Here is a 24271-nt window from a genome sequence, read left to right as displayed (position 1 = left end):
AGAACGAGCCCCTGTCAGCTGGGGCTGGGGCTGTCCAAATGGACGCCTGTGGACCGAGCACAGTGGTTGCATGCACAGTGGTTGCACACACCCCCAACTTCAGACCATCGCCAAACTTTTAGTCCTTCACCTCCGGGGGCCTCCCTGTCTCCCGTTTTCCTCTCCTGGCTCCTAGTCTGAGACCCGCCCCCCAACCTGCCTGGGCTGCTCCCACTGACTGGAGCGGGAGGGCCCAGCCGCCTCCCTGCCAGCTTCCGGAGACTGAGGAAGGGAGAGCCAATGAGAACTTCAACCTGGCACACAGGCTTTTCATAAAAACTTTATTTCTCAAAAAGGGGAAGGATCCAAAGTATTAAAATAATCCTCTAATTTTATTTTGGAGGGAAAGATTAGGATGACATAATAATTGATATAAAAATTTCAAGCATAATTGTTGTAGATACTTCATCCCTAAACTCACACCTCCTGTAGCAGCTCCGGGTCGCAATGCATCGTGGGTCACTCCACCTCCCGGACTCAGAGAGGCTGCAAACATCTGGAATGCTTGTTTTACTCCACAAATACAAAAGATTAACCTTCCCAGTGGAAATGATTTGATCCATTTTTGTGATTGTTTTTGATGAGAATGCTGAAAGAGCTGCCCCTCTTCTAAGTTCCAAACCTTTCCTTTTCAAAGGTGCCCGAGTGTGACACACACGAAATGTGGAGACTGACTAGGTTTGGTCGGCTCTGGCACCAACCGAATGCCAAGGGAGGCTTTACCTCATTGAGGTGATAAAAGGCAAGAAGCGGCCAGGGTTTTCCCGCTGCCTCTTATGTGGGGAAACTGCGCCTTTCTGGTTCTATCACGGAAGAAAACTGGATCATGCAAAGCAAAGTCCCTTCCTGGGGCAATTCAGCCAAGTCTCTATCCCTAACGCTTCTTTTCTAACTTAAAGAGGAGAAAGAGAACCGCGAGCTACTGCAGGTCACTGGCCCAGAAGCCCAGGTGCACTTTCCAGCGGGAAGACCCTCCCTTCCAGGATGTGGGAGACAAGCCCTGGCCCGGGCCCTAGGTTCCTAAGACAGATTCAGCCGTGAAGATCTCCGAACCGCCCCCGTCTTCTCCGCGCGCTGTCAGTTGGTGTTCTGCTGAGGAACAGGGAGGCTCTCGTGAAGGAACTTTAGACTCCCGTGCTCGGAGAAGTCTGAGACCACGTGGTCCTGCCCCCGCAGCAGCCACTTCGTCGTCAGGAGTCCCTCGAGTCCCACTGGGCCCCGAGCGTGGATTCGCGAGGTGCTGATTCCCACTTCAGCTCCTGCAAAAGAGCGTGATGAGGACGCGGCTTCTCCCGGCCTCTGCTTCCAGCCGTCCCCCAGCCCCCAGCCCCCCACCCGCCCTCACACGGCACCTTCTCCCCTGCCCACTCCGGCGCCACCCCCAGCTCCACCCCGGCCAGCTTGAGATCCACTGACCCCACGTGTTCTCTGGGCGTGGTAAGTCACGATGAACCTGCTTCTTCTACTGAAACGCAGCATGGGGGCCTCTCTCACGTACTTTACTAGAAGTGAGTCTCCGATAGCTGCTCAGTGCCTAGACTGTACCGTCATTTGACATGTGGGCATTTTTTCAGGTGTATCACAATGTTCGGTATGGAGGTTTCACCTCCCTAGATATTCTTTAAATCCTAAGAGGTCAGGGACATGTTCTCAGTACCCCCAGAATTCTTAGCTCGTGGGCACTCACTAGCCACCACTGACTACACGGAAGGGGACTGCTCATCCTCCATCCCTCTTGCTCCAGGACCAGGCGGGCACATCGGGCGTTCCCCTGGGTCTGGTTCACTGTTCAGCACCACAAACGGTGGAGGCAGGGCTCCCTTTTCATCACGCCTGCACTGAGCACTAGGTGAGGCCCTGGGGATAAAGTGGTGAATAACTGATGCAGGTCCTATTTCTGTGGAGTCTACATTCCTGTGGGCAAAGCAGCCCAAACGGACTGAAGGGCGCTGTGAGACCACGTGGGGAGGGTGGTCAGGAAGGGGCCCCGAGGAGGGAGGCCCGGACCATGAGAAGGAGCCAGCCAGGGGCGGGGCAGGTGGAGGGGTGCGGCGGGCAGAGGAGCAAGGCAGGGACCCGAGTGGGGGTGAGTGTGGGGCAGTGGCCAGCAGGGACAGTGTGACCACCAGAGTGAAATCCGGTGTAATAATGTAGAGACCACCTGACTCTGGGCATGTTGCCTAACCATCATTCTTGCTTCAGTTTTTTTCATTAAAAAAAAAATGAGAAGAGGCCCTGGCCGGTTGGCTCAGCGGTAGAGCGTCAGCCTGGCGTGCGGGGGACCCGGGTTCGATTCCCGGCCAGGGCACATAGGAGAAGTGCCCATTTGCTTCTCCACCCCCCACTTCCTCTCTGTCTCTCTCTTCCCCTCCCGCAGCCAAGGTTCCATTGGAGCAAAGATGGCCCGGGCACTGGGGATGGCTCCTTGGCCTCTGCCCCAGGCACTAGAGTGGCTCTGGTCAGGGCAGAGCATCGCCCCCTGGTGGGCAGAGCGTCGCCCCTGGTGGGCGTGCCGGGTGGATCCCGGTCGGGCACATGCGGGAGTCTGTCTGACTGTCTCTCCCCGTTTCCAGCTTCAGAAAAATACAAAAAAAAAAAAAAGAGAGAGAAAAAAAAAATGAGAAGAGTAATAGAATCCATTCTGCAGAACTAAGCGAGACACTGCATGTGATGCACTCAGCACAGTGCTGGGGATATAGTAAGTGCTCAAGAAGTGTGCAGTCACTGTCACTAACGCTTCTGACTTAGAGTCTGAGCTCCCGCTCTGAGCCAGGGCTAGAAAGATAACGGAGCGGCCTCTCGCTCCCCCCCCCCCCTGGACTTGGAGACTGGACACTCAGCCCTTAGACGCATGCTGCTATTTCTTCTTCAAAATCATGGAATACAGGAATCAATGCAAGTGAGGTGATAATTAAATAATTAAATCATCACCCCATTATAACAGAAACAAGAAACTAAAACTAAAGTCTCTAATGACTAAGAATAACTGAGTAAAATTCCCTTTAATAACCTTTAGCAATTCAGTGAGAACTATTTCTCTGGGCAGATCATCTATTCAAGAGTTCAGAGGGATTAAAATGTTTCAAGTGGTGGAGGTACCTCTCACATGTGTCATAAATGCCTTACTGGAACTCTGTGTAATGGTCCCCACAAAAACCAGAAATGGTCTGGAAAATCCCTAAGCTACTGGGATAGATTTACTATGAATGATGTCTTTCTGAAGCTTTTTACTTCAGTCTACTTTAGAACTAAACCTTGTATCTCTGGCCTTACCTGTGTCTTTCTGATGGTGACACTTAAGCCCAGCAAAGGTACTAACACCTGCTTTCTCCTGTCCTCATGCGTTCAGAACCCTAGCTCCGAGGCAACCTGGCTGCGTCTCATTAAAGAAGTAAGCCTGCCTAGGCCCTGGCCGGTTGGCTCAGCGGTAGAGCGTCGGCCTGGCGTGAGGGGGACCCGGGTTCGATTCCCGGCCAGGGCACATAGGAGAAGCGCCCATTTGCTTCTCCACCCCCCCCCCCCTCCTTCCTCTCTGTCTCTCTCTTCCCCTCCCGCAGCCAAGGTTCCATTGGAGCAGAGATGGCCCGGGCGCTGGGGATGGCTCCTTGGCCTCTGCCCCAGGCGCTAGAGTGGCTCTGGTCACGGCAGAGCGATGCCCTGGAGGGGCAGAGCATCGCTCCCTGGTGGGCAGAGCGTTGCCCCTGGTGGGCGTGCCGGGTGGATCCCAGTCGGGCGCATGCGGGAGTCTGTCTGACTGTTTCTCCCTGTTTCCAGCCTCAGAAAAATACAAAAAAAAAAAAAGCCTGCAATTGCAGTGCTCTCAAGGGCCCTTGGCGTGCACACCTGTCACAGCCTGTGTGCGGAGACAGGCCGTGGACTGCCCTGGCTGGGAGTGACCCAGGCTTTGGGCTTGCACAGTCTGGGTTTGAATGCCAGCTGCGTAATGCTGTGCAAACTACTTCACTTTCTTGACTCAGTTTCCGTGTCTATGAAAAAGAAGATACATGTACCTACCTTCTTACCATGGAAATGCCCAGAGCAGAGGACTTCGACCAGCTGTTATGTTCTCGCATACGCCCATCCTCCCGCAACCCTGTCTCTCCCATCTTGGTCTAGCGTGTGACCACAGGGAGAGGTGTCTCCTCCCCTCACCACGCTCCGGGGACTCCCTCCTTCCACGACCACAGCTCTGCTCACCCAGGCCGAAGCGGTAGCCGTCAGAGAAGCGTGTGCTGGCATTCCAGAACACACAGGCGCTGTCTACGTGCTGCAGGAAGAACTCTGCCGTTTTCTCTGCAGCGTGGGAAGAAAGAACTGAGTTAGAATGACCCACAGAGAACAGCCCTGCTTCCAGCCCCTCACCAGTGACTGCCCGGCAGAACCCAGGCCCGAGAGGCCTCTTCGTGTGTTACACACTTCAGATTTGTGAAAAATCTAAAGAGGAAGAAGGCAAACCCACTCCAGCAGCTGCTGCCGTGGAAAGAGCAGCTGCCTGGGGAAGACTGGTCTGGAAGCGGGTCTCCCACAAGACGGGGCCTCAGCGCGGCAGTGGCGTCTACACTGGTTCTTCATAGGCTCCTGAGCCAAAGGGTGTAAGTCTGAACTCCAAGCTGACACCCACTAGCTGGGTGACCCTGGGCAGGTTTCTGAACCTCTCTACGCCTAAGTAAAATGGGGTCTGACAACACTACTTGGCTCACAGGGCTGAGGGGAGGACAACGTGATCAGACCCTACGGAGCCCTCTGCACGGCTGGGCACACAGAGCGCTCCCTCAGTGTCAGCTTTTACTACTGGTCACGCTGGGTCCTCAGGAAGCCACACGGGCTTCCTTTCTCATTGGGCCTCAGTGTGTCCTGCAGTACATATCTGTGGACTGAATGAATGGCATTAGAGCCGGTTCCACCCTTAATCCTCCTGAACCTTGGTTTCCTGAGCTGTGAAATGGGTTTATTCCAATAACTTGGAAGGACTGTTGGGTGGATTAAATGATAACGCCTCTTCACAGGAGTCATCTTTAGAGCTAATCATCTCTTTCCTGCCTCCTCCCACGGGGGTCGCTGTCATAATATAATGAGGCAGCAGATGTGAAAGCACTCAGCAAACCAGTGAATGCAACCATCAGCTGGCATCATTAGTCTGTTTTCAGGTGTCCCCAAACTACGGCCCGCGGGCCGCATGCAGCCCCCTGAGGCCATTTATCTGGCCCCCCACCGCACTTCCGGAAGGGCCACCTCTTTCATTGGTGGTCAGTGAGAGGAGCACTGTATGTGGCGGTCCTCCAACGGTCTGAGGGACAGTGAACTGGCCCTCTGTGTAAAAAGTTTGGGGACCCCGGTTAGATTATGTTTCCCTGCGAACGAAGAGGGACTGAGGGGAGCAGAACCATCGCAGAGATCAAGGCAGAAAAGCACCGTGTGCTTGAAGCAGCTGCACACTGACCGTTCTCGGTGACGATGACGTCCGTGTGGGAGCTGCCGTACTTGTGGATGTGCTCGATGGCGTCCTGCACATTGTCCACCACTTCAATGCACAACTCCAGGTCCCCATACTCGGTTCGCAGAGACTTCACTTCGGAGGGACTGAAGGTCAGATAGGAGGCGAACTTGGGGCCTGCGTGAATTTTCACCTGTAACAGAGGAAGTACAGAATCAGAAACACAACGCAGAAAGCAAGCTCACACTTCTTCCTCTAGGATCGGACAGTGGGATGAGTCTGCAGAGGACAAGCCTGAGGCTCCTTTCCTGCCTTCCTATTACTTATTTCTTTAGAGAGAGAGAGAGAGAGAAAGGGAGAGAAAGAGGGAAGGAGGGAGGGAGGGAGAGAGAGATGAGAGCTATCAATCTATAGTTATGGCACTCTACTTGTTCACTGATTGCTTCTCATACCTGCCTTTACCAGTAACCCCCTAATACATGCTCAAGCCAGTGACCTTGGGCTCAAGCCAGTGACCTTGGGCTCAAGCCAGTGACCTTTGGACTCAAACCAGAGATCATGGGATCACGTCAATGGTCCCACACTCAAGCTGGCAACCACACGGTTTCAAACCTGGGACCTCAGTGTCCGAGTTCAGTTGCTCTATCCACTGCACCACCACCTTTCAGGCATTACTGCCTTCCTATTAAAGGCAGCCTTCTGTCCTCCAAGAAACCAAAGTTTGATCCCCAGTCAGGGCACATATGGGAAGTAACTACTGAATGTACAACTAAGTGGAACAACAAATGAATGCTTCCCTCTCTCCCCCTTCCTTTCTCTAAAATCAATTAGTAAGTAAGGTTTTTTTTGTTTTTTTTTTTATTTTTATTTTTTTATTTATTCATTTTTAGAGAGGAGAGAGAGACAGAGAGGGAGAGAGAGGAGAGAGAGCCAGAGAGAGAGAAGGGGGAGGAGCTGGAAGCATCAACTCCCATATGTGCCTTGACCAGGCAATCCCAGGGTTTCGAACCGGCGACCTCAGCATTTCCAGGTCGACGCTTTATCCACTGCGCCACCACAGGTCAGGCCAAGCTGGTGAATTTTTGCTCTAACCAGATGAGCCCACGCTCATGCTGGTGACCTCGGGGTCTCGAACCTGGGTCTTACGCATCCCAGTCTGACGCTCTATCCACTGCGCCACCGCCTGGTCAGGCAAGTAAGGTTTTTTAAAAAAGAAAAAGAACGTGCTATCAACATAAGCCCGATTGCTGGCATTTTACTAACGCGAACACTTGACCATAAAAACCCCACTCCCACCGTTTGTGGCCTGGTTGCTGGACTCACATAAAGGGAGATGCCACGCACACACTGCCATTCCCGTCACCCTGGAAAAGCCCCAGGCGTGCTCTGGGGGAAAGAGTCCTCGGTTGATAACCACTTCAGACTGTGGTTACTCGTTAGATTTCCACTTTGCCGGTCAGGCCCCATGTGTAGGTTCAGCCCAGCTCCTGCCTCTGGGCTACTTCTGCCCCCAGCTGGATCCTGAGGCCGGTCACCGAGGACCCAGTCGTACGTCTGGTCCCACCTGGGCCTTGTTCGCAGAGCCCTCCCAGACAGTGTTTATACCTCTCTGGGACCAAGCCCTTGCTCGGCTCATCACAACAAGAGGTGCCTGTGCTGTCCTCGTGGCTGCCGAGGCCCTGCATGGTTTCCTACCTGGAGCCCCACTTCCTCCAGGCCTGGAGTGCAGGCATGTTTCTCAGGGACGGAAACCCCATTGCCGAGCCCAGCTCTGTACAAGTCACCCTGCTGGTTTACTCGCCGCAACACAGCACGAGGTGCCACGTGAGGTCTACACACGGACTCATCCTACTGGGGGCCTTTCAAGGAAATCCTGAGGACAATGAGGTGTCCTGGCTTTGCCTGAATCAGGGCCGGGGGCTCTATTCCTGGGCAAAGGAGAGCTTTCCTCCTGTCCTGTCCAGTCCAGTCCAGTGTGGTGCTGGGCACGTACCGGTTCCCAGTCAAACCGGCCGCAAGCATAGAGGAAGGCCCTTAACACCAGTGAGCACAGGCTATCACTCCCTTTTGATTTGTGGGGTCCATTTTCATTTTCTTTTTTTTTTTTTTGTATTTTTTTCTGAAGCTGGACATGGGGAGAGACAGTCAGATAGACTCCCACATGCGCCCGACCGGGATCCACCCGGCACGCCCACCAGGGGGCGACGCTCTGCCCACCAGGGGGCGATGCTCTGCCCCTCCGGGGCGTCGCTCTGTTGCGACCAGAGCCACTCTAGCGCCTAGGGCAGAGGCCAAGGAGCCATCCCCAGCACCCGGGCCATCTTTGCTCCAATGGAGCCTTGGCTGCGGGAGGGGAAGAGAGAGACAGAGAGGAAGGAGAGGGGGAGGGGTGGAGAAGCAGATGGGCGCTTCTCCTGTGTGCCCTGGCCGGGAATCGAACCTGGGACCTCTGCACGCCAGGCCGACGCTCTACCACTAAGCCAACCGGCCAGGGCCTCATTTTCATTTTCAAAACAATCCTTTCAGGTTCCCACTGGGTCCACACCATATTTATAAGCTGACTGGAGCCTTCCTTTCCAGCAACAGGCTGGAAGGAAGAGACACATGCTCCTGGTCAAAGCGACCAAGGCCAGCAGCCACCTTCGCTACTGCTGTGTTCGTTCACAGAATTCAGGAAGGGTGCAATGATGTCAGATATTAAGGCTTAAAATACATTCTGATAGAAAACTTAAGATTGTCCATTTTTGTCTGCAGAGCATCTATTTTCTTGCCAATAGGAATTTAAAGTGGAGCATACATTTATGTTGGAAGCATTGGCATTGGTTGTTTATAACCCTAATGATGTGGTAAGAAAATAACCTCAATAAAAGAGTATATTACACCAATAGTTGACACCCAAATCACTGTATAAAGTACATTCAAGTTGGTAATTGAAGATATCTGTGGAGGGACAGGCGCAATAAATTTTTGTTTGAGAATATTTCTGCATACTCTTTTCAAATCAAATCCAAACAGGAATGTGTGTTCAGACAAACTTTAAACTAAGCTGCCTGAATAAAAGGTTGCCCAAAAGTCCATTCAGTGGGCGCCTGTGATCTGTCTTAACTTGAACCCTATTAGCACTTAACATTCTACTGTGTCGTGAAGCTACCCGTGTGTGGGTTTCTTCCGTCTACTAGACTGTCAGTGGCAGGGGGCATGTCTTCATGTCTCACATATCTCTGTGTACTTAGCACAGACTGCACATAGCAGATGCTGAACTATTGCTTCTTGAATTGCCTTACATGGTAGGGCAGATGCTCCTGGTCTAATCCCAAAGGCTTCTCAGTTTCCACATGGAAGACAGGAAGTGATGTATGAATCCTGTGGACTGTCTTACCTGTTCCACTCTCAGCATATCAATGATCTGGTCAAACAGGGGTGTTCTCAGTAGGTCTCGGTGGATTAACAGAGTTTCCAAAGCGTTACAGGCAGCTGGATATTCACATTTAGAGTCTCTGACTGAAGAAGGAGGACAAAGAACTGTTTGTTAACACGATCCAGAGCCACAGGACTGAACACACACATTGCCCGGCAAACGGGGGACTCCATCGGCTCACCCAATCTGGAGGCTTTATCGACACTGGCCTCGGAATCCACATACATGTGGCAGATCCCTTCACTGTGCCCCATCACCGGGATGCCCTTAGCGGCCTTCTGGATGTCTCTGACCAGCTGGGAAGAGCCACGCGGAATGATCAGATCTATCATTTTGTCTAGTCGGCAAAGATCCTCCACTTCTTCTCTGGTGTTCACCTGAAGAGGCAGAGAATGAGAAGACAAAGAGTACCTTCTATCCCCATGAAATACAGAAGTAGCAACATCCCCTTTACAGACAAATGTCTGCACCTCCTAAGAACTAAATCAGGCATTGCGAGAACTGAAGTCCCTGGTCATGGAATCAAGTGTTGTCCAGCAAGTGATCATCAAACACGGTGCGTTAGGTGCTGTGCTCTGTGTGACAAACATGCAGGACCCAGCCCTGCCCACCAACAGCCGAGTCTAGCAGGGAAGGGGCGAGGACACAGCTAGCCATACACTGGGCATTATGCCAGGCGATGAGGCTTACAAGAGCAAGTGGCTGCTCTGGCGGTTCTCTAACCATGGCCTGAATGACACGTTGGGTCTTGCCAGGGACTCATGGTTCTTCACGACTTCTATTGACAACCTCAACCTGAGACGCTGGCTGGACTGACTACGGTGCTTGTGTTAGGACACTTACATTACAGGCATCTTTTGTCTTACTGATTTGTAATTTCCCCGATATGGCCATGGTACTTACAACAGAACTACAAATATACGTGTACGAAAATGTTCGTAGTGACTTTAATCTGCACAGTTCAAAACTGGAAACAACCCAAATGTTCATCAACAGAAGAAAAGATAGCCTGACCAGGCAGTGGCACAGTGGACAGAGTGTCAGACTGGGACGTGGAAAACCCAGGTTCGAGACTCGAGGTCGCCAGCTTGAGCACGGGCTCATCTGGTTTGAACAAGGCTCACCAGCTTGAGCCCAAGGTCGCTGGCTCGAGCAAGGAGTCACTCGGTCTGCTGTAGCCCCCCGGTCAAGGCACATATGAGAAAATAATCAATGAACAACTAAGGTGCCACAACGAAGAATTGGTACTTCTCATCTCTCTCCCTTCCTGTCTGTCTGTCCCTATCTGTCCCTCTGTCTGACTCTGCCACCAAAAAAATAAACTGTAGTATATGCATATAAGTGAAATACTATACAGTGGTAAAAAAGAAAGCTACCGCTGGGTGCAACAATGTGGATGACTTTCATAGACATAATCATGAACAAAATAAATACAACATAAAAGAGTACATTTTATATGATTCCATTTGTATGGAGTTCAAGATCAGGCAAAATAAACTGAGTGTGAAAGAAGTCAACAGTGGTTACTGGTGGTGGTGGCCGGGCAGAGACGGGGAAGGCACCGGGAGCCTCTGGGGCTGGCAGTGCTGTGTATCCCGATCAGGCTGGTAGTTACATATACGTGTATGTATACAGACGGATAAAATCACATAAGGTCAGGATAGTCAACGCATGCTGTACATCAGAGGAAGAGGGGAGGGCAGAGCCTGTTGAATTAAGACGGGATGTAGCAGAGCTGGGACTGGTCCCCTCACATCTGTGCTTTCCACCCACTCTCTGGTCATCAGGAAAACCCAGAAGCCGTCAGTGAGCGCAGCGCAACAGGTTACAGACCCTCTCCCAGCAGCCAGAACCCTGCACCGTGGGTTACAGACCCTCTCCCAGCAGCCAGAACCCTGCACCGTGGGTTACAGACCCTCTCCCAGCAGCCAGAACCCTGCAACGTGGGTTACAGACCTCTCCCAGCAGCCAGAACCCTGCAACGTGGGTTACAGACCTCTCCCAGCAGCCAGAACCCTGCAACGTGGGTTACAGACCCTCTCCCAGCAGCCAGAACCCTGCAACGTGGGTTACAGACCTCTCCCAGCAGCCAGAACCCTGCAACGTGGGTTACAGACCCTCTCCCAGCAGCCAGAACCCTGCAACGTGGGTTACAGACCCTCTCCCAGCAGCCAGAACCCTGCAATGTGGGTTACAGACCCTCTCCCAGCAGCCAGAACCCTGCAACGTGGGTTACAGACCCTCTCCCAGCAGCCAGAACCCTGCAACGTGGGTTACAGACCCTCTCCCAGCAGCCAGAACCCTGCAACGTGGGTTACAGACCTCTCCCAGCAGCCAGAACCCTGCAACGTGGGTTACAGACCTCTCCCAGCAGCCAGAACCCTGCAACGTGGGTTACAGACCCTCTCCCAGCAGCCAGAACCCTGCAACGTGGGTTACAGACCCTCTCTCAGCAGCCAGAACCCTGCAACGTGGGTTACAGACCTCTCCCAGCAGCCAGAACCCTGCAATGTGGGTTACAGACCCTCTCCCAGCAGCCAGAACCCTGCAACGTGGGTTACAGACCCTCTCCCAGCAGCCAGAACCCTGCAATGTGGGAGTGAGTGGACCTCGACGGAAGAAGAGGAGAATCTGGAGCCAGCTGAAGTCTAGATCTCAACTCGACTACTGACCGTGTGACTTGCTCACAGAAGTTACTAAGCTTCTGAACCTATTTATTTTTTCCATCTATAAAATAGGCCTAATAATTGATATTTTTCTCATAGGATTGTTCAGAGGATTAAGTAAGAGAAGGAAGAAGAGTGCTGTGCCCACATTAGGCGATCAGTATGTTGTAGTTTTTACCATCTAGTTCAGAAACTCCATTTGACAGCTGAGGAATATAAGACAATGGTTAAAATAATGACCACAATAATAATAAAGATAACAGCACGACCTGACACTTCCACACTCCATGTTTGTTTATGACAAACTTTCATCCAATTTATCTCATCTGACTTGGCCTAACTCACTCTGCCAGTGAGCAAAACCCAGGCCTGAGAGTCTAGCTCTGACACTCCTGTTACCCTGTGACCTAAGAAAGAAGGGCTAACAGATCAATAGAGCCAGGACCCTGCTGTATCCGAGAGGCCTTCCTAAGCCACTGAAGACCCACCTGGGCTAAGGAAGCCCCTGGCAGCAGGGGTCAGCAGACACACTGGACCTGCCGCTTCCTCAATCAAGCTGCCCGAAGAAGTGGTGTGGACGTACACGGCTTAGGCTTGGCCTCAGATACCCAAAGACCTGACATGGCCCTCTGGGCCTGACCCGGCTCATTCTCAGGGACCTACCAGCTGCACAGCGTCCTTGACTCCATGGATCGAGAGGGCCTCCTGGGTCAGGAGGTGAAGAATCCGGTTGCTGTGTGCGGCCTCCTTACCTCCTTTGAGTAACAAGCCGTTACCACTTGCAATAGCCAAGGCCGCCACCTGCAGATCGGAGGGGAGAGCAGTGAACCAAAGGGAAGAGCAGTAATAGTAACACAGCGTCAGCACTCACCGGGCACTTTCTCCGTGCCCAGCGCTGTGTTCGTCACTTTATAAGGCCTAGCCTGTTTAATCTTCACAACATTTCAGTGAATAAGGTACCTGTTTTATCTCCTGCTTTACAGATAAGGACACTGAAGTCCAGAGAGGTTGGTGACTCCACAAAGTCACAAAGCTTGTAAGTGGCAGAGCTGGGAGCCCTGACTAAAAACAAACACCCGGATTTTAGAAGCTAAACTGTATGTCTTCTTAGCACCATTAGCAAAGTAACGGGAGTTAAGTGGCCAGAGTCACACAGTCCCCTCCTTACTTTGGCCACAGGGGAGGGCATGGTGCTCAGCTGCTTGCCCTTTTTTTTTTGTATTTTTCTGAAGCTGGAAACGGGGAGAGACAGACAGACTCCCGCATGTGCCCAACCGGGATCCACCCGGCACGCCCACCAGAGGCGAAGCTCTGCCCACCAGGGGGCGACGCTCTGCCCCTCTGGGGCGTTGCTCTGCTGTGACCAGAGCCACTCTAGCGCCTGGGGCAGAGGCCAAGGAGCCATCCCCAGCGCCCGGGCCATCTCTGCTCCAATGGAGCCTTGGCTGCGGGAGGGGAAGAGAGAGACAGAGAGGAAGGAGGGGGTGGGGGTAGAGAAGCAAATGGGCGCCTCTCCTATGTGCCCTGGCCGGGAATCGAACCCGGGTCCCCCGCACGCCAGGCCGACGCTCTACCACTGAGCCAACCGGCCAGGGCCGCTTGCCCTTTTTCTTAAGAGAGAAAAGAGAGAATGTGGGGCAGGGGTTGGGGGCGGGAAGCATCAACTCAGAGTAGTTGCTTCTCATATGTGCCTTCACTGGGCAAGCCCAGGGTTTTCAACTGGTGACCAGGTGGACGCTCTATCCACTGCGCCACCACAGGCCAGGCTCAGGTGCTTGTTCTCGACTGGAGCTGAGGCTGCACGGCATTTCTGGCCGCATCTTACTCTGGCCCTGTAGCTGCTCTGAGAGCTCTAAGCGCCTGGTGCTGAGACCCCGGAGAAGACCAGAGCCCCCACCAGCCCCCGGGCAGCTCCGGCAGAGACTGCTGGGAAAGGAGCACAAACCTGTCTGGGTAGGAAAGCCAACTAGGAGGAGGATTAGTCACCCTCCTTGAGCAGAGAACTCATTTCCTTGACCTGATCGTTCAAGGCCTGAAGCTTCTTCACCTTCTGAATGCTCCTGGGGTAAATGAAAATCTTCCTGTTTTTGTTAAGTAGTGGAAGACTCTTTACTGAAAAACCTTGCCTGAATATGTTAATCTCCAGATTAGTGGTTCTTAATCTTTTTTTTTTTTCGTTTACTTTGTTGCTTATGAAACCTTTATAAAAGTTACATAAACTTTCTCCAGCTGAATGTACACACTGAATTCTACATACGACTTTTAGGATTCAAGGAGTCTGATGTTCTCCCAGGCTCACACTCCAAGTGAGCAACCTCAGCTGTAGCTGGCTGACCAGGAGACCTTTTCACGGCGACGTGTCTGCAAATACAGCTGAAAGGGAGCAGAGAAGCTCCATGGACACAGCCTGCAGACTCGGGGCCACTCTTCAGCAGAGGCGAGTTCTGCAGTTCCCGCCAGGCATTTCTGAGAGACAGGTCAGAAGGGGTCGTGCATGGGAGTCCCTTGGGGAACAGGCTGGTTTTAGGTCATGCCAGGGAGTGGCCTCCACAGAGCATTCTGGACTTCCATGGTCACTTACACCCTACAGTAAAAAGGGGGTGTGATTGTATGTCTTTCAATAAACCTTCTTTGAAACTTCGTGGCTAGTGCAAAGGAGAGCTGGTATCACCCTACTGGACACAGTCCAGTGGGGGTGCGGTCTCGGGTTTCTGGGAGAAAGTTTAGGACAAGGCAAGCATGGCTGCTTGCCAAGCCCTTTAATACATGACTTTGCAACATCAGCCGGTAATAATTCCTTAAAGAGGAGTCTAGTCTAGTTTCCATTCCTACCAGAAGTTCTTTTTCTAAGAGATGTACCTACGGGAAGCCATCTGTGACACTGGTAATAAAGGAGCTTTTTTAACAGGGGCAAAACCAGCTATGATATAAACGACCCTGCAGGCGGCCAGCAGGGGTGCCGTGGTCAGGGAACAAAGTGCCCAGAGGGCTCAGGTATCTGGACATGTGCCCTCGTGTCATGGTATGGGAGATTCAGCTGGGCTCGATGCCCAGACCCACCCTTATAAGTTTCACAGTACTATTAACTTCTGTAAACTTCAGTTTCTTCAGCTGTAAAATGGGCAAATACCTACTTTAGAATTATTGGGGTCCTGGCTGGTTGGCTCAGTGGTAGAGCGTCGGCCTGGCATGTGGATGTCCCAGGTTCAATTCCCGGTCAGAGTACATAGGAGAAGCTACCGTCTGTTTCTCTCTCTTCTCCTCCCACAGCCATGGCTTGATTCGAGTGTGTTAGCCCTGGGCACTGAGGATGGCTCCAAGGAGCTTTCACCTCAGGTGCTAAAAATAGCTCAGTTGTGAGCACTGTCCCCAGAAGGACAGAGCATCAGCCCCAGACTGGGGTTGCCGGGTGAATCCTGGTCAGGGCGCATATGAGAGTCTATCTCCCCTCCTCACTTAAATTAAAAAAAAAAAAGTACTGGAAGAATCAATAACATAAATTACCTGAGAATAAAGTCTCAAAATTATCTCTGGGAGAAAAAAAGGGTAAAACTTATTCACTTAAAAAAAAATCTGTGGGAGACATAACTCAGCATTAGTCACATACCTGGGGTAGACAGTCAGGACGAGACTCAAAGATTACCAGCAGGACGCCGATTGGGACAGTAACTTGTTCTAGTTCCAAGTTCCTGGCAATTCTGGTCCGGCGCAAAACACGCCCTACGCTGTCCTGTGAGGAGGCTGCAATCTGCCGCAGACCGATGGCCAGGCTGTTCAGTTTAGACGTGGAGAGGCTCAAGCGTTTCATCAGAGGTGCTGCAAGTCTCCCTGAGGGGTGTGAAGAGGACATGAGAGAGCAGCAGATCTGGGCAGGCTGCTACTGCTCTACTGAGCATGCGGTGCTGTGTGAGGGACAGACAGGAACTTAACGGGTTCTCGGGAGGACAGGGACATGCCATTTATACAGCATTTTTGTGTTGGGGGGCTAGTTTGGGAGTTTAATCATCATATAAAGGTAGGTAAACTCACACATCTTTGTGCTGCAAGTTCAGTTCCAGAAACTTGTCATTTGCATGAATAAGCTTGCATGTAACAAGGATACTTATCACAGCATTTTTATACTAGTGGGAAACTGGATTCTAACTATAAATTCAGACAACGGGCTACAATGCAGTTATTATAAAATAGCTATATTAAATACTACGGAAAGCTGTTCAGAATATAGTTTGTGAAAGAGGAAAACTACAAAACAGCATGTATGCTAGGGTCCTATTTATCAAACATTACGTGTTCACATGTCTGGAAGGCATCAAGAACTGTGATGACTGCTGTCTGCATTTCTGCATTGCTTTAGTCTTTTTTTAAGATTTTTTAATTTATTCATTATACAGGGGGGGGGAGAGAAAGAGAGAGAGAGAGAGAAGGGGGAGGAGCAAGAAGCATCAACTCCCATATGTGCCTTGACCAGGCAAGCCCAGGGTTTTGAACCGGCAACCTCAGCATTTCCAGGTTGATGCTTTATCCACTGCGCCACCACAGGTCAGGCACTTTAGTCTTTTATAATGAATGATTTTCATAATTAGAAGCAATGAAAATTTTTTCTTTTGAAATAAAAACAAATAGAATTACAAATTCATATATAAAACTTTCTTTAAATTAAATACAACAGCATGCATGGAGTGAGTCTCTATACATACACATATTCTAATATATGCATGTATGTATACTCAGGAAAATTATATGGAATCAGACATCACAAATCATTACTGTGGTTAATATTATGATGAGATTATAATAATTTTCCCTTTCTTTTTTATAGCCATACCTACCCAGATAATAAAAAGATTTCTACTTTGGAGGAGAGGATCCAAACTTACATTTAAGGGGAAAAAAAGTTAGCCCTGGCCGGTTGGCTCAGTGGTAGAGCGTCGGCCTGGCATGCAGGAGTCCTGGGTTCGATTCCCGGCCAGGGCACACAGGAGAAGCGCCCATCTGCTTCTCCACCCTTCCCCCCTCCTTCCTCTCTGTCTCTCTCTTCCCCTCCTGCAGCCAAGGCTCCATTGGAGCAAAGTTGGCCCGGGCGCTGAGGAGGGCTCCATGGCCTCTGCCTCAGGTGCTAGAATGGCTCTGGTTGTGGCAGAGCGACGCCCCAAGATGGGCAGAGCATCGCCCCCTGGCGGGCGTGCCGGGTGGATCCCGGTCGGGCGCATGCGGGAGTCTGTCTGACTGCCTCCCAGTTTCCAACTTCAGAAAAATACAAACAAAAAAACAAAAAAAAGAAAAAGAAAAGAAAAAAAATTAAACCATCATTCTACCAAACAATATTAGTATCATTTAACTTTATCAGTTAGTTAATTTTCTTCACATTTCCCCCATGTGCTAAAAATCAAATTTTAATTATAGTGCATGTTAAATGTTACACTCTAGTTTTTCACCTTACAAGGCATGTACATTTTTCATGTTGCAAAAATAATTTTAATTACTACTAAATTTTCATTGAGTTGATACAGGTTAATGCACTTAAGCACACTTACGTTACCAGACACTCAGGTTGTCTGCTGTTTTCAGTGTGATAAATGATCTTGCTCTAAGAATCTTTACATATAGAGCTGTTTTCTCCTCTTGAAATGTTTTCTTAGCATAAATTTCCTGAGATGGGTTTACTGAGTCAACGGGGATTACCAGGACTTTGTTCTTAAGCAACTGTGTGTCCTCGTCAACTTCCAGACAGATACCTGGGATCGGAAGTCAGAGTTCAGCCAATCCCTAGCAGTGTGACCTTGAAAAACAATGTTAACCTCTGTGGGTCTTAATTCTTTTACTTTGAATTAAAGAACTGGATGTTATCAAAGATTTCTTCCATTTCTGAACGCTTATTTTATGACTTTCCAATACTGCAAAAATTCAGAAAGACCACATGTAAACTCCAAAGGAAGTTCCGAGGCAACGACTCAAACACGTCTTCCGGAACGACAACAGTGTGATGAGCCTTACCAGGTCTCCCTGAGGGGAGCAACACTCAGCTGAGTGTTTCATTTAAGACAATTTATTCAAGAGACGAGAAAATAAAAAGCCCCATAAAATCAACCCCCATTATTTTAGGGTGCCAAAGACAGAGAACTAAGGAAAGGGAGCGAAAGGGGAGAGAAAGGCTGAGGGCCGACCTGACTCCATATTTAGTTGTCTGTAAAGTGAGTCCAGCTGCCCCACTCACTCCACCATCAGCAGCTCAAGGGCATTTCCGGTTGCACCTGCTGCCAACTCTGGGCAGAGTGCAACCTGGTTAACTCACTAAGAGTTAAGCTAACTTTCAGCACAGGCTGTATAAGCTATTCTATAACTATTTTACAGGCACGGTCCATCTGGGTTTGAATCCCAAGTCTGTCTCTGGCCCTATGGTTTTAGGCATGTCGACTATTTCTCTGTGCTTCAGTCTTCTCCTCTATAAAATCAGGATAATAAATAGTAGCCACCTCACAGGTGCTACATTGAAAGATAAAATGAGATCCTGGCTGTGAAGTCCTTAGCACAATGCCTGGCAACACAGAAAAGCATGAAGAAATGTTAGCTGCTGTTAGCTCAATTTCTAAAACAGTGAGGTCCTCAATCTTTTCCATTTTTGGTTTGAAATTGCCATAATAGTCATATGTGGAATAAAAAAAGCCCCTTTGAGGGGTTGCACTCAAGTATTTGGGAAAGGGAGTGGAAGTAGTGTGTATAGTTTGAAAGAGCCCAATGAACACTAACCAGCAACCCTCAAAATATAATTTCTTCTATTTCAACCTTGACTTTAGTAGACTATGATATAATTCTTAAAACCCTCCTTAACAGTGACTTCAAATTGTGTGGTATTTACCCTCTGCCTCCTCCAAATCTTTCTTGTTGGCTAATAGGATCTCATCGCGCTGGTCTGTCAACAAATCAGCCAGATGATGGATAATTTCTGCTCTCTAGGAAGAAAGGTAAACATTAATAAACAAACATTAATCCAAGAACACACACCTGACCTTTTATTTTATTGTTTTATTTATTTTTTTTTAGAGAAAGGAGGAGAGATAGAGAGACAGACTTCCACATGCACCCCAACCGGGACTGACCCGGCAACTCCCGTCTGGGGCTGATGCTCAAATCAACCAAGCTATCCTCAGTGCCTGGGACTGAGGTTCAAACCAACTGAGCCACTGGCTGCGAGAGGGAAAGAGAGAGTGAAGGGGTTGTGGGAGCTGAAGATAAGCAGATGGTTGCTTCTCATGTGTGCCCTGACTGGAGATCGAACCTGGGATGTCCACATGACGGGCCGACACTCTATCCACTGAACCAACTGGCCAGGGCCACCTGTCCTTTTAAATCTGGTCTTCTGAGCAGGCTAGGCCTTGCTCCTAAGTCCAAGGTCACCAGTGACTGAAATCTTTTTACTTCCTATCATTCAATTCCCACCACTACCCCTATTTTTTTTCTTCCTCTCTCACTGTTAATCTCCCCCTATTTTTTCTTATCTCTCTTCCTTTTTTTTTTTTTTTTTTGGCGAGAGAGACAGAGAGAGGGACAGATAGGGACAGACAGACAGGAAGGGAGAGAGATGAGAAGCATCAATTCTTCGTAGTGGCACCTTAGTTGCTCATTGATTGCTTTCTCATATGTGCCTTGACCGGGGGGGGGGGGGGCTACAGCAGAGCAAGTGACCCTTTGCTCAAGCCAGCGACCTTGGGCTCAAGCCAGTGACCTTTGGGTTCAAGTCAACGACCATGGGGGTCACATCTATGATCCCATGCTCAAGCCAGCAACCCCACGCTCAAGCTGGTGAACCTGTGCTCAAACAACCTCAGGGTTTCAAACCTGGGTCCTCTGTGTCCCAGGCCGAAGGTCTATCCACTGTGCCACCACCAAGTTAGGCACTTCTCTTCCTCTTTATGACTTCTGATGATTATGATTAGCAAACCTTGGCCCAAGGCTGGGAAGGGGGTATGAGGAATTATATAATCTACCCAGGAGACATGGCCAGGGCACTTTGAATCAGCATGACACACGTATCGTAGCACATTTACCATCACTAGTTCTTTTTTTTTTTTTTTTTTGTATTTTTCTGAAGCTGGAAACGGGGAGAGACAGTCAGACAGACTCCCGCATGCACCCGACCGGGATCCACCCGGCACGCCCACCAGGGGCGACGCTCTGCCCACCAGGGGGTGATGCTCTGCCCCTCTGGGGTGTCACTCTTTCATGACCAGAGCCACTCTAGCGCCTGGGGCAGAGGCCAAGGAGCCATCCCCAGCGCCCAGGCCATCTCTGCTCCAATGGAGCCTCGGCTGCAAGAGGGGAAGAGAGAGACAGAGAGGAAGGAGAGGGGGAGGGGTGGAGAAGCAGATGGGCGCCTCTCCTGTGTGCCCTGGCCGGGAATCGAACCCGGGACCCCTGCACGCCAGGCCTACGCTCTACCACTGAGCCAACCGGCCAGGGCCAACATCACTAGTTCTATACAGTAATTTCCCAGGTATGTTTTTGCACCTAGTTTTTCTTTTCTTTTTTTTTTTTTAACGGTATAGTACTGTACATATTTTTTTTGTCATTTATTTATTATTATTATTATTTTACAGAGGCAGAGATAGACAGGAACAGACAGGAACGGAGAGAGATGAGAAGCATCAATCATCAGTTTCTCATTGCGCGTTGCGACTTCTTAGTTGTTCATTGATTGCTTTCTCACATGTGCCTTGACCGTGGGCCTTCAGCAGACTGAGTAACCCCCTGCTGGAGCCAGCGACCTTGGGTCCAAGCTGGTGAGTTCTTTGCTCAAGCCAGATGAGCCCGTGCTCAAGCTGGCGACCTCTGGGTCTCGAACCTGGGTCCTTCCGCATCCCAGTCCGATGCTCTATCCACTGCGCCACCACCTGGTCAGGCCACCTAGTTTTTCTTTTTTGACAATTATTTCTTTAATTACTTCAGTCCAAGGGGGAAATGACAGTCCTGGATACTGAAAGAAACCCTGCCCTTTCCCGCCTAGATTAGGAAATGTGGGGGTCCATGTGGTGGTTACTGAAGGCATCAAAATGGTTTAACAGACAGAGAAGCTGAGCTAGGCTCTTCCTTTGCTTTCCTACTATATCACTCTCACATCCATCCTCAACAACCGATCCTCGGGAAGCCAGCCCCCAGCTTCCACATGATCTCTCTGCACTTCCAGCCTCATCACCTCTGCCACTTAGACTGACCGATTCCTCGTGGACAGGGCTGGGCTGGGACTCGGAGGCAGGCTGGTGAGCGTCTACCTTACAGGTCAGTCAGATGATTCGGATGGACTGGACAAGTAATTTTCCTATATTTGCATGCCCAGTTTATGGAAGGGTTAGGGAGCCTTCCTGGTCTCATTATTTTCATGATGTTTTTGATCAAAACATCAGTCATGAAAAGTTACCTTAGGTCTTAGCCTACAAAAGACAAAAGGGAAAACAAAATTTAGAAAAAGACAAAAGGTAGAGCAAATCTGAATCAGACTTGTAACTTGGAAAACTCTGGGGGACACAAGAAATAAAGAGGAAGGCATCGGGCTTAACTGTGCACTAAACCTCACAGCATGACTCCAAGAAGGAACAAAACTTATCAGCTAGGGTTATTACCTGCTCTGGTTCCAAAGTGGCCAACATCCTTCCTCCTGATCGAGCCATTTCCCCCTGCTGCTCAACAGTAGGGCCTGTAAGCACATTTGCAGATATCAGATCATGCTCAGCCTGGTTCCCTGTCACTATTTCAGCACGTACACGGCTCAGCACACGCATGGACCATACAGCCGGGGTCTTAGTATGCCTGTTGCACATATGGAGATTATTCTGACCAATGAAATGGTCAAAGGATATACTGTACTGGGTTAACTCAGGCACAAACACAAGAAACGTGTTTCCATTTCTGGGGTAGACGATGTGACTCGGGTCTTCTAGAGTTCTTTTCAATCCCACTTTGGCTTGTATTTTCTAATGTACTTGCACTTCTCAATGTAGATCAGAATGCAAGTTGGTGTCTGTGCCCACTTGAGAGCACATACCATCTCTTACCCAGCTCTAGTGTTTACTAGTGTCTGGCATCCAGCAGGGGCCTAGCATGTTTCTTGATAAAATGGCTGCTGATAGTCTTTAACTTAGTGATTTTAGAGAGACTTAGGAGGCCTAGCTAGGCAGGTTAGATATATTTTGCAAAAGCAAAGCAAAACCCAGTTTTGTAAATAGTGTTCAAAACCACCCATATTTCATGCCATCAGCATGTCAGTTTTGGGCCTCTGTTCCCAGACCAGGAGCCCTCAGCTCCGGCTTCGCCGTGGTATCTGAAGCTGTCACCCACAGACACAGGGTTCCACGAGGAACTACGTACCTGCGGGCTTTACTTCGGAAAAGAAGGTGCCAACCTTCTTTCCCTCCACGATGTCTGTGATGACATGCCCGGACACTCTGGGGTGGGTCCCATTGGCGATGACCACAGAGGTGCCGCCCTGCAGAGCCCAGAGGGCTGCCTTCACCTACCACGAGAGGTCAGACCCAAGGTGAGATTCAGATCTCCGCAGGCTCTCGTCACCTGCACTTTACATTTGCAGAAAAGTATAAAATACAATGTGATACTGAGCAATTTCAGTGTAAAAGGGATGATTCGGCTCAAACACACCAGCCCAGGAGCCCTTCCCAGCCCGACTGTGGCACGTGCTGCCCAAGATGAACCAGTCTGTCCCTTGTGCTCAGCGTGTCCTAAGACTCTGAACTGTGACCCATGACTTCTACATGTGACATACCGTGCCTCAACTTAGTGTCCAGTCTGGCTTTTGCCTAGAAGTTGAGAGCTTTTAGCTTTTGTAAAGGGGGCTTTGGTTCTCATCTCTGCCATTGCTATAGACGATGCCACCCCTTAGCAGCGGTCGGCAAACCCATTAGTCAACAGAGCCAAATATCAACAGTACAACAATTAAAATTTCTTTCGAGAACCAAATTTTTAAAACTTAGCTATATAGGTAGGTACATTCCTCATCAAGGTAGCGCCCGCACGTGGTCTTTTGTGGAAGAGCCACACTCAAGGGGCCAAAGAGCTGCATGTGGCTCATGAGCTGCAGTTTGCCAACCAGGGCCTTAGGGTATAACTTCTTAAAACAATTAATAGGAGAGAATTTTTGCTAGATTTCATCAAAAAAATATCTGAGCTAATTGTATTAGAGAACTTATGAATTAGGAAAACTATATAGACCTTGCCCTTAAGGAGTTTACAATATGAACACTCTCTAGAACATCAGTAAGAAGACTGGCCCTGGCCGGTTGGCTCAGTGGTAGAGCGTCGGCCTAGCGTGCGGAGGACCCGGGTTCGATTCCTGGCCAGGGCACACAGGAGAAGCGCCCATTTGCTTCTCCACCCCTCCGCCGCGCTTTCCTCTCTGTCTCTCTCTTCCCCTCCCGCAGCCAAGGCTCCATTGGAGCAAAGATGGCCCGGGCGCTGGGGATGGCTCTGTGGCCTTTGCCCCAGGTGCTAGAGTGGCTCTGGTCGCAACATGGCGACACCCAGGATGGGCAGAGCATCGCCCCCTGGTGGGCAGAGCGTCGCCCCTGGTGGGCGTGCCGGGTGTATCCCGGTCGGGCGCATGCGGGAGTCTGTCTGTCTCTCCCCGTTTCCAGCTTCAGAAAAATGGAAAAAAAAAAAAAGAAGACTGCATGCACAGACACGACTAAATACAGGGACACGAAGAGCACTAAGCCCCTGTTTAGATATGTGTGTATGCAGGACTGTATGTGTCCAGTATGGGAACCATCGGCCCCAAACAATTACAAAAGTAGAGACGACGCAACAGCGTCTGGTTTTATAACTGTTAATCATGTAAAGGCACCAACCAGATTCTCACCTTGGCCTCCATGCCACCCATGCCCACTCTTGACTTGGTTCCGAATGTCACAGACTGTTGATCTCCAGGATAAAATATATCAATGAGCTTCGCATCATCTGACCCTGGCGGGCTGTCAAAGAGGCCTAAAAGTAAACAGAGACGATAATACTGCTTTAATGAAGTACGTGTCCCCCAGGAGAGCCTCCCAGGCACTGCCAACCGCTCTGCACTTAATTCATTCAGACGGACTCCACTGCTCCACCAGCACAACCCAGAAAAGAGAACAAGAAACCACCGGAGTACCCCCACACTGAGAAACAGCTCTAGGAGGACTTGCCTTACGCATTTTTTTTTTGTGAGCAACAGAGAGAGAGAGAGAGAGAGAGAGACAGAGACAGAGAGAGAGAGACAGGAGAGAAATGAGAAGCATCAAGTTGTAGTTGCAGCACCTTAGCTGTTCATTATTTCTCATATGTGCCTTGACCAGGGGGCACCAGTCAGACCAGTAACCCCTTGCTCAAGCCACTGACCTCTGGGTTCAAGCCAGCGACCATGGGGGTCATTCCTATGACCCCACACTCAAGCTGGTGACCTCGCATTCAAGCCAGATGAGCCCACGCTCAGGCCGGCAACACCGGGGTTTTAAACCTAGGTCCTCAGAGTCCCAGGTTGATGCTCTATCCACTGTACCACCACCTGGTCAGACTTGCCTTACATACTTTTATTACTGGGCTTAATAAATGTTTGCCAGCATCAGAGCATGGCCATATCCTTGGCACAAAATGCATTAGCCCTGCTCACAGTCTACCAGAAAGCTGTCTTCCTCCCCGCCACTGCTATTTATGATGCGGAACCTTAAGGGGCGAGTG

The 24271-nt window shown here is 50.2% G+C and overlaps 1 protein-coding gene across 2 annotated transcripts in view; it reads right to left on the bottom strand.

The window, feature by feature from the left end:
- Nucleotides 1-301: 301 nt before the first annotated feature.
- ALDH18A1 (aldehyde dehydrogenase 18 family member A1) overlaps nt 302-24271 on the bottom strand; it is a 55357-nt gene continuing 31387 nt past the window's right edge. For both annotated transcript variants that reach the window (XM_066355141.1, XM_066355142.1), the window contains exons 8-18: nt 23421-23545; nt 21917-22061; nt 21172-21245; nt 18414-18507; nt 15165-15385; nt 12221-12358; nt 9073-9268; nt 8853-8974; nt 5480-5666; nt 4237-4332; nt 302-1298 (exon numbers count right to left, since the gene is read on the bottom strand). In XM_066355141.1, coding sequence (XP_066211238.1) covers nt 1117-1298; nt 4237-4332; nt 5480-5666; nt 8853-8974; nt 9073-9268; nt 12221-12358; nt 15165-15385; nt 18414-18507; nt 21172-21245; nt 21917-22061; nt 23421-23545 — 1580 coding nt within the window. In that variant the 3' untranslated portion in view covers nt 302-1116. The remainder of the gene's footprint in view (nt 1299-4236; nt 4333-5479; nt 5667-8852; nt 8975-9072; nt 9269-12220; nt 12359-15164; nt 15386-18413; nt 18508-21171; nt 21246-21916; nt 22062-23420; nt 23546-24271) is intronic.

Source organism: Saccopteryx leptura, chromosome 13 (genome assembly GCF_036850995.1).
Source record: "Saccopteryx leptura isolate mSacLep1 chromosome 13, mSacLep1_pri_phased_curated, whole genome shotgun sequence".
NCBI classification, from domain to species: domain Eukaryota; kingdom Metazoa; phylum Chordata; class Mammalia; order Chiroptera; family Emballonuridae; genus Saccopteryx; species Saccopteryx leptura.
Note: the sequence above shows the minus strand (reverse complement) of the source record. Positions and strands in the feature narration are given on the sequence as shown.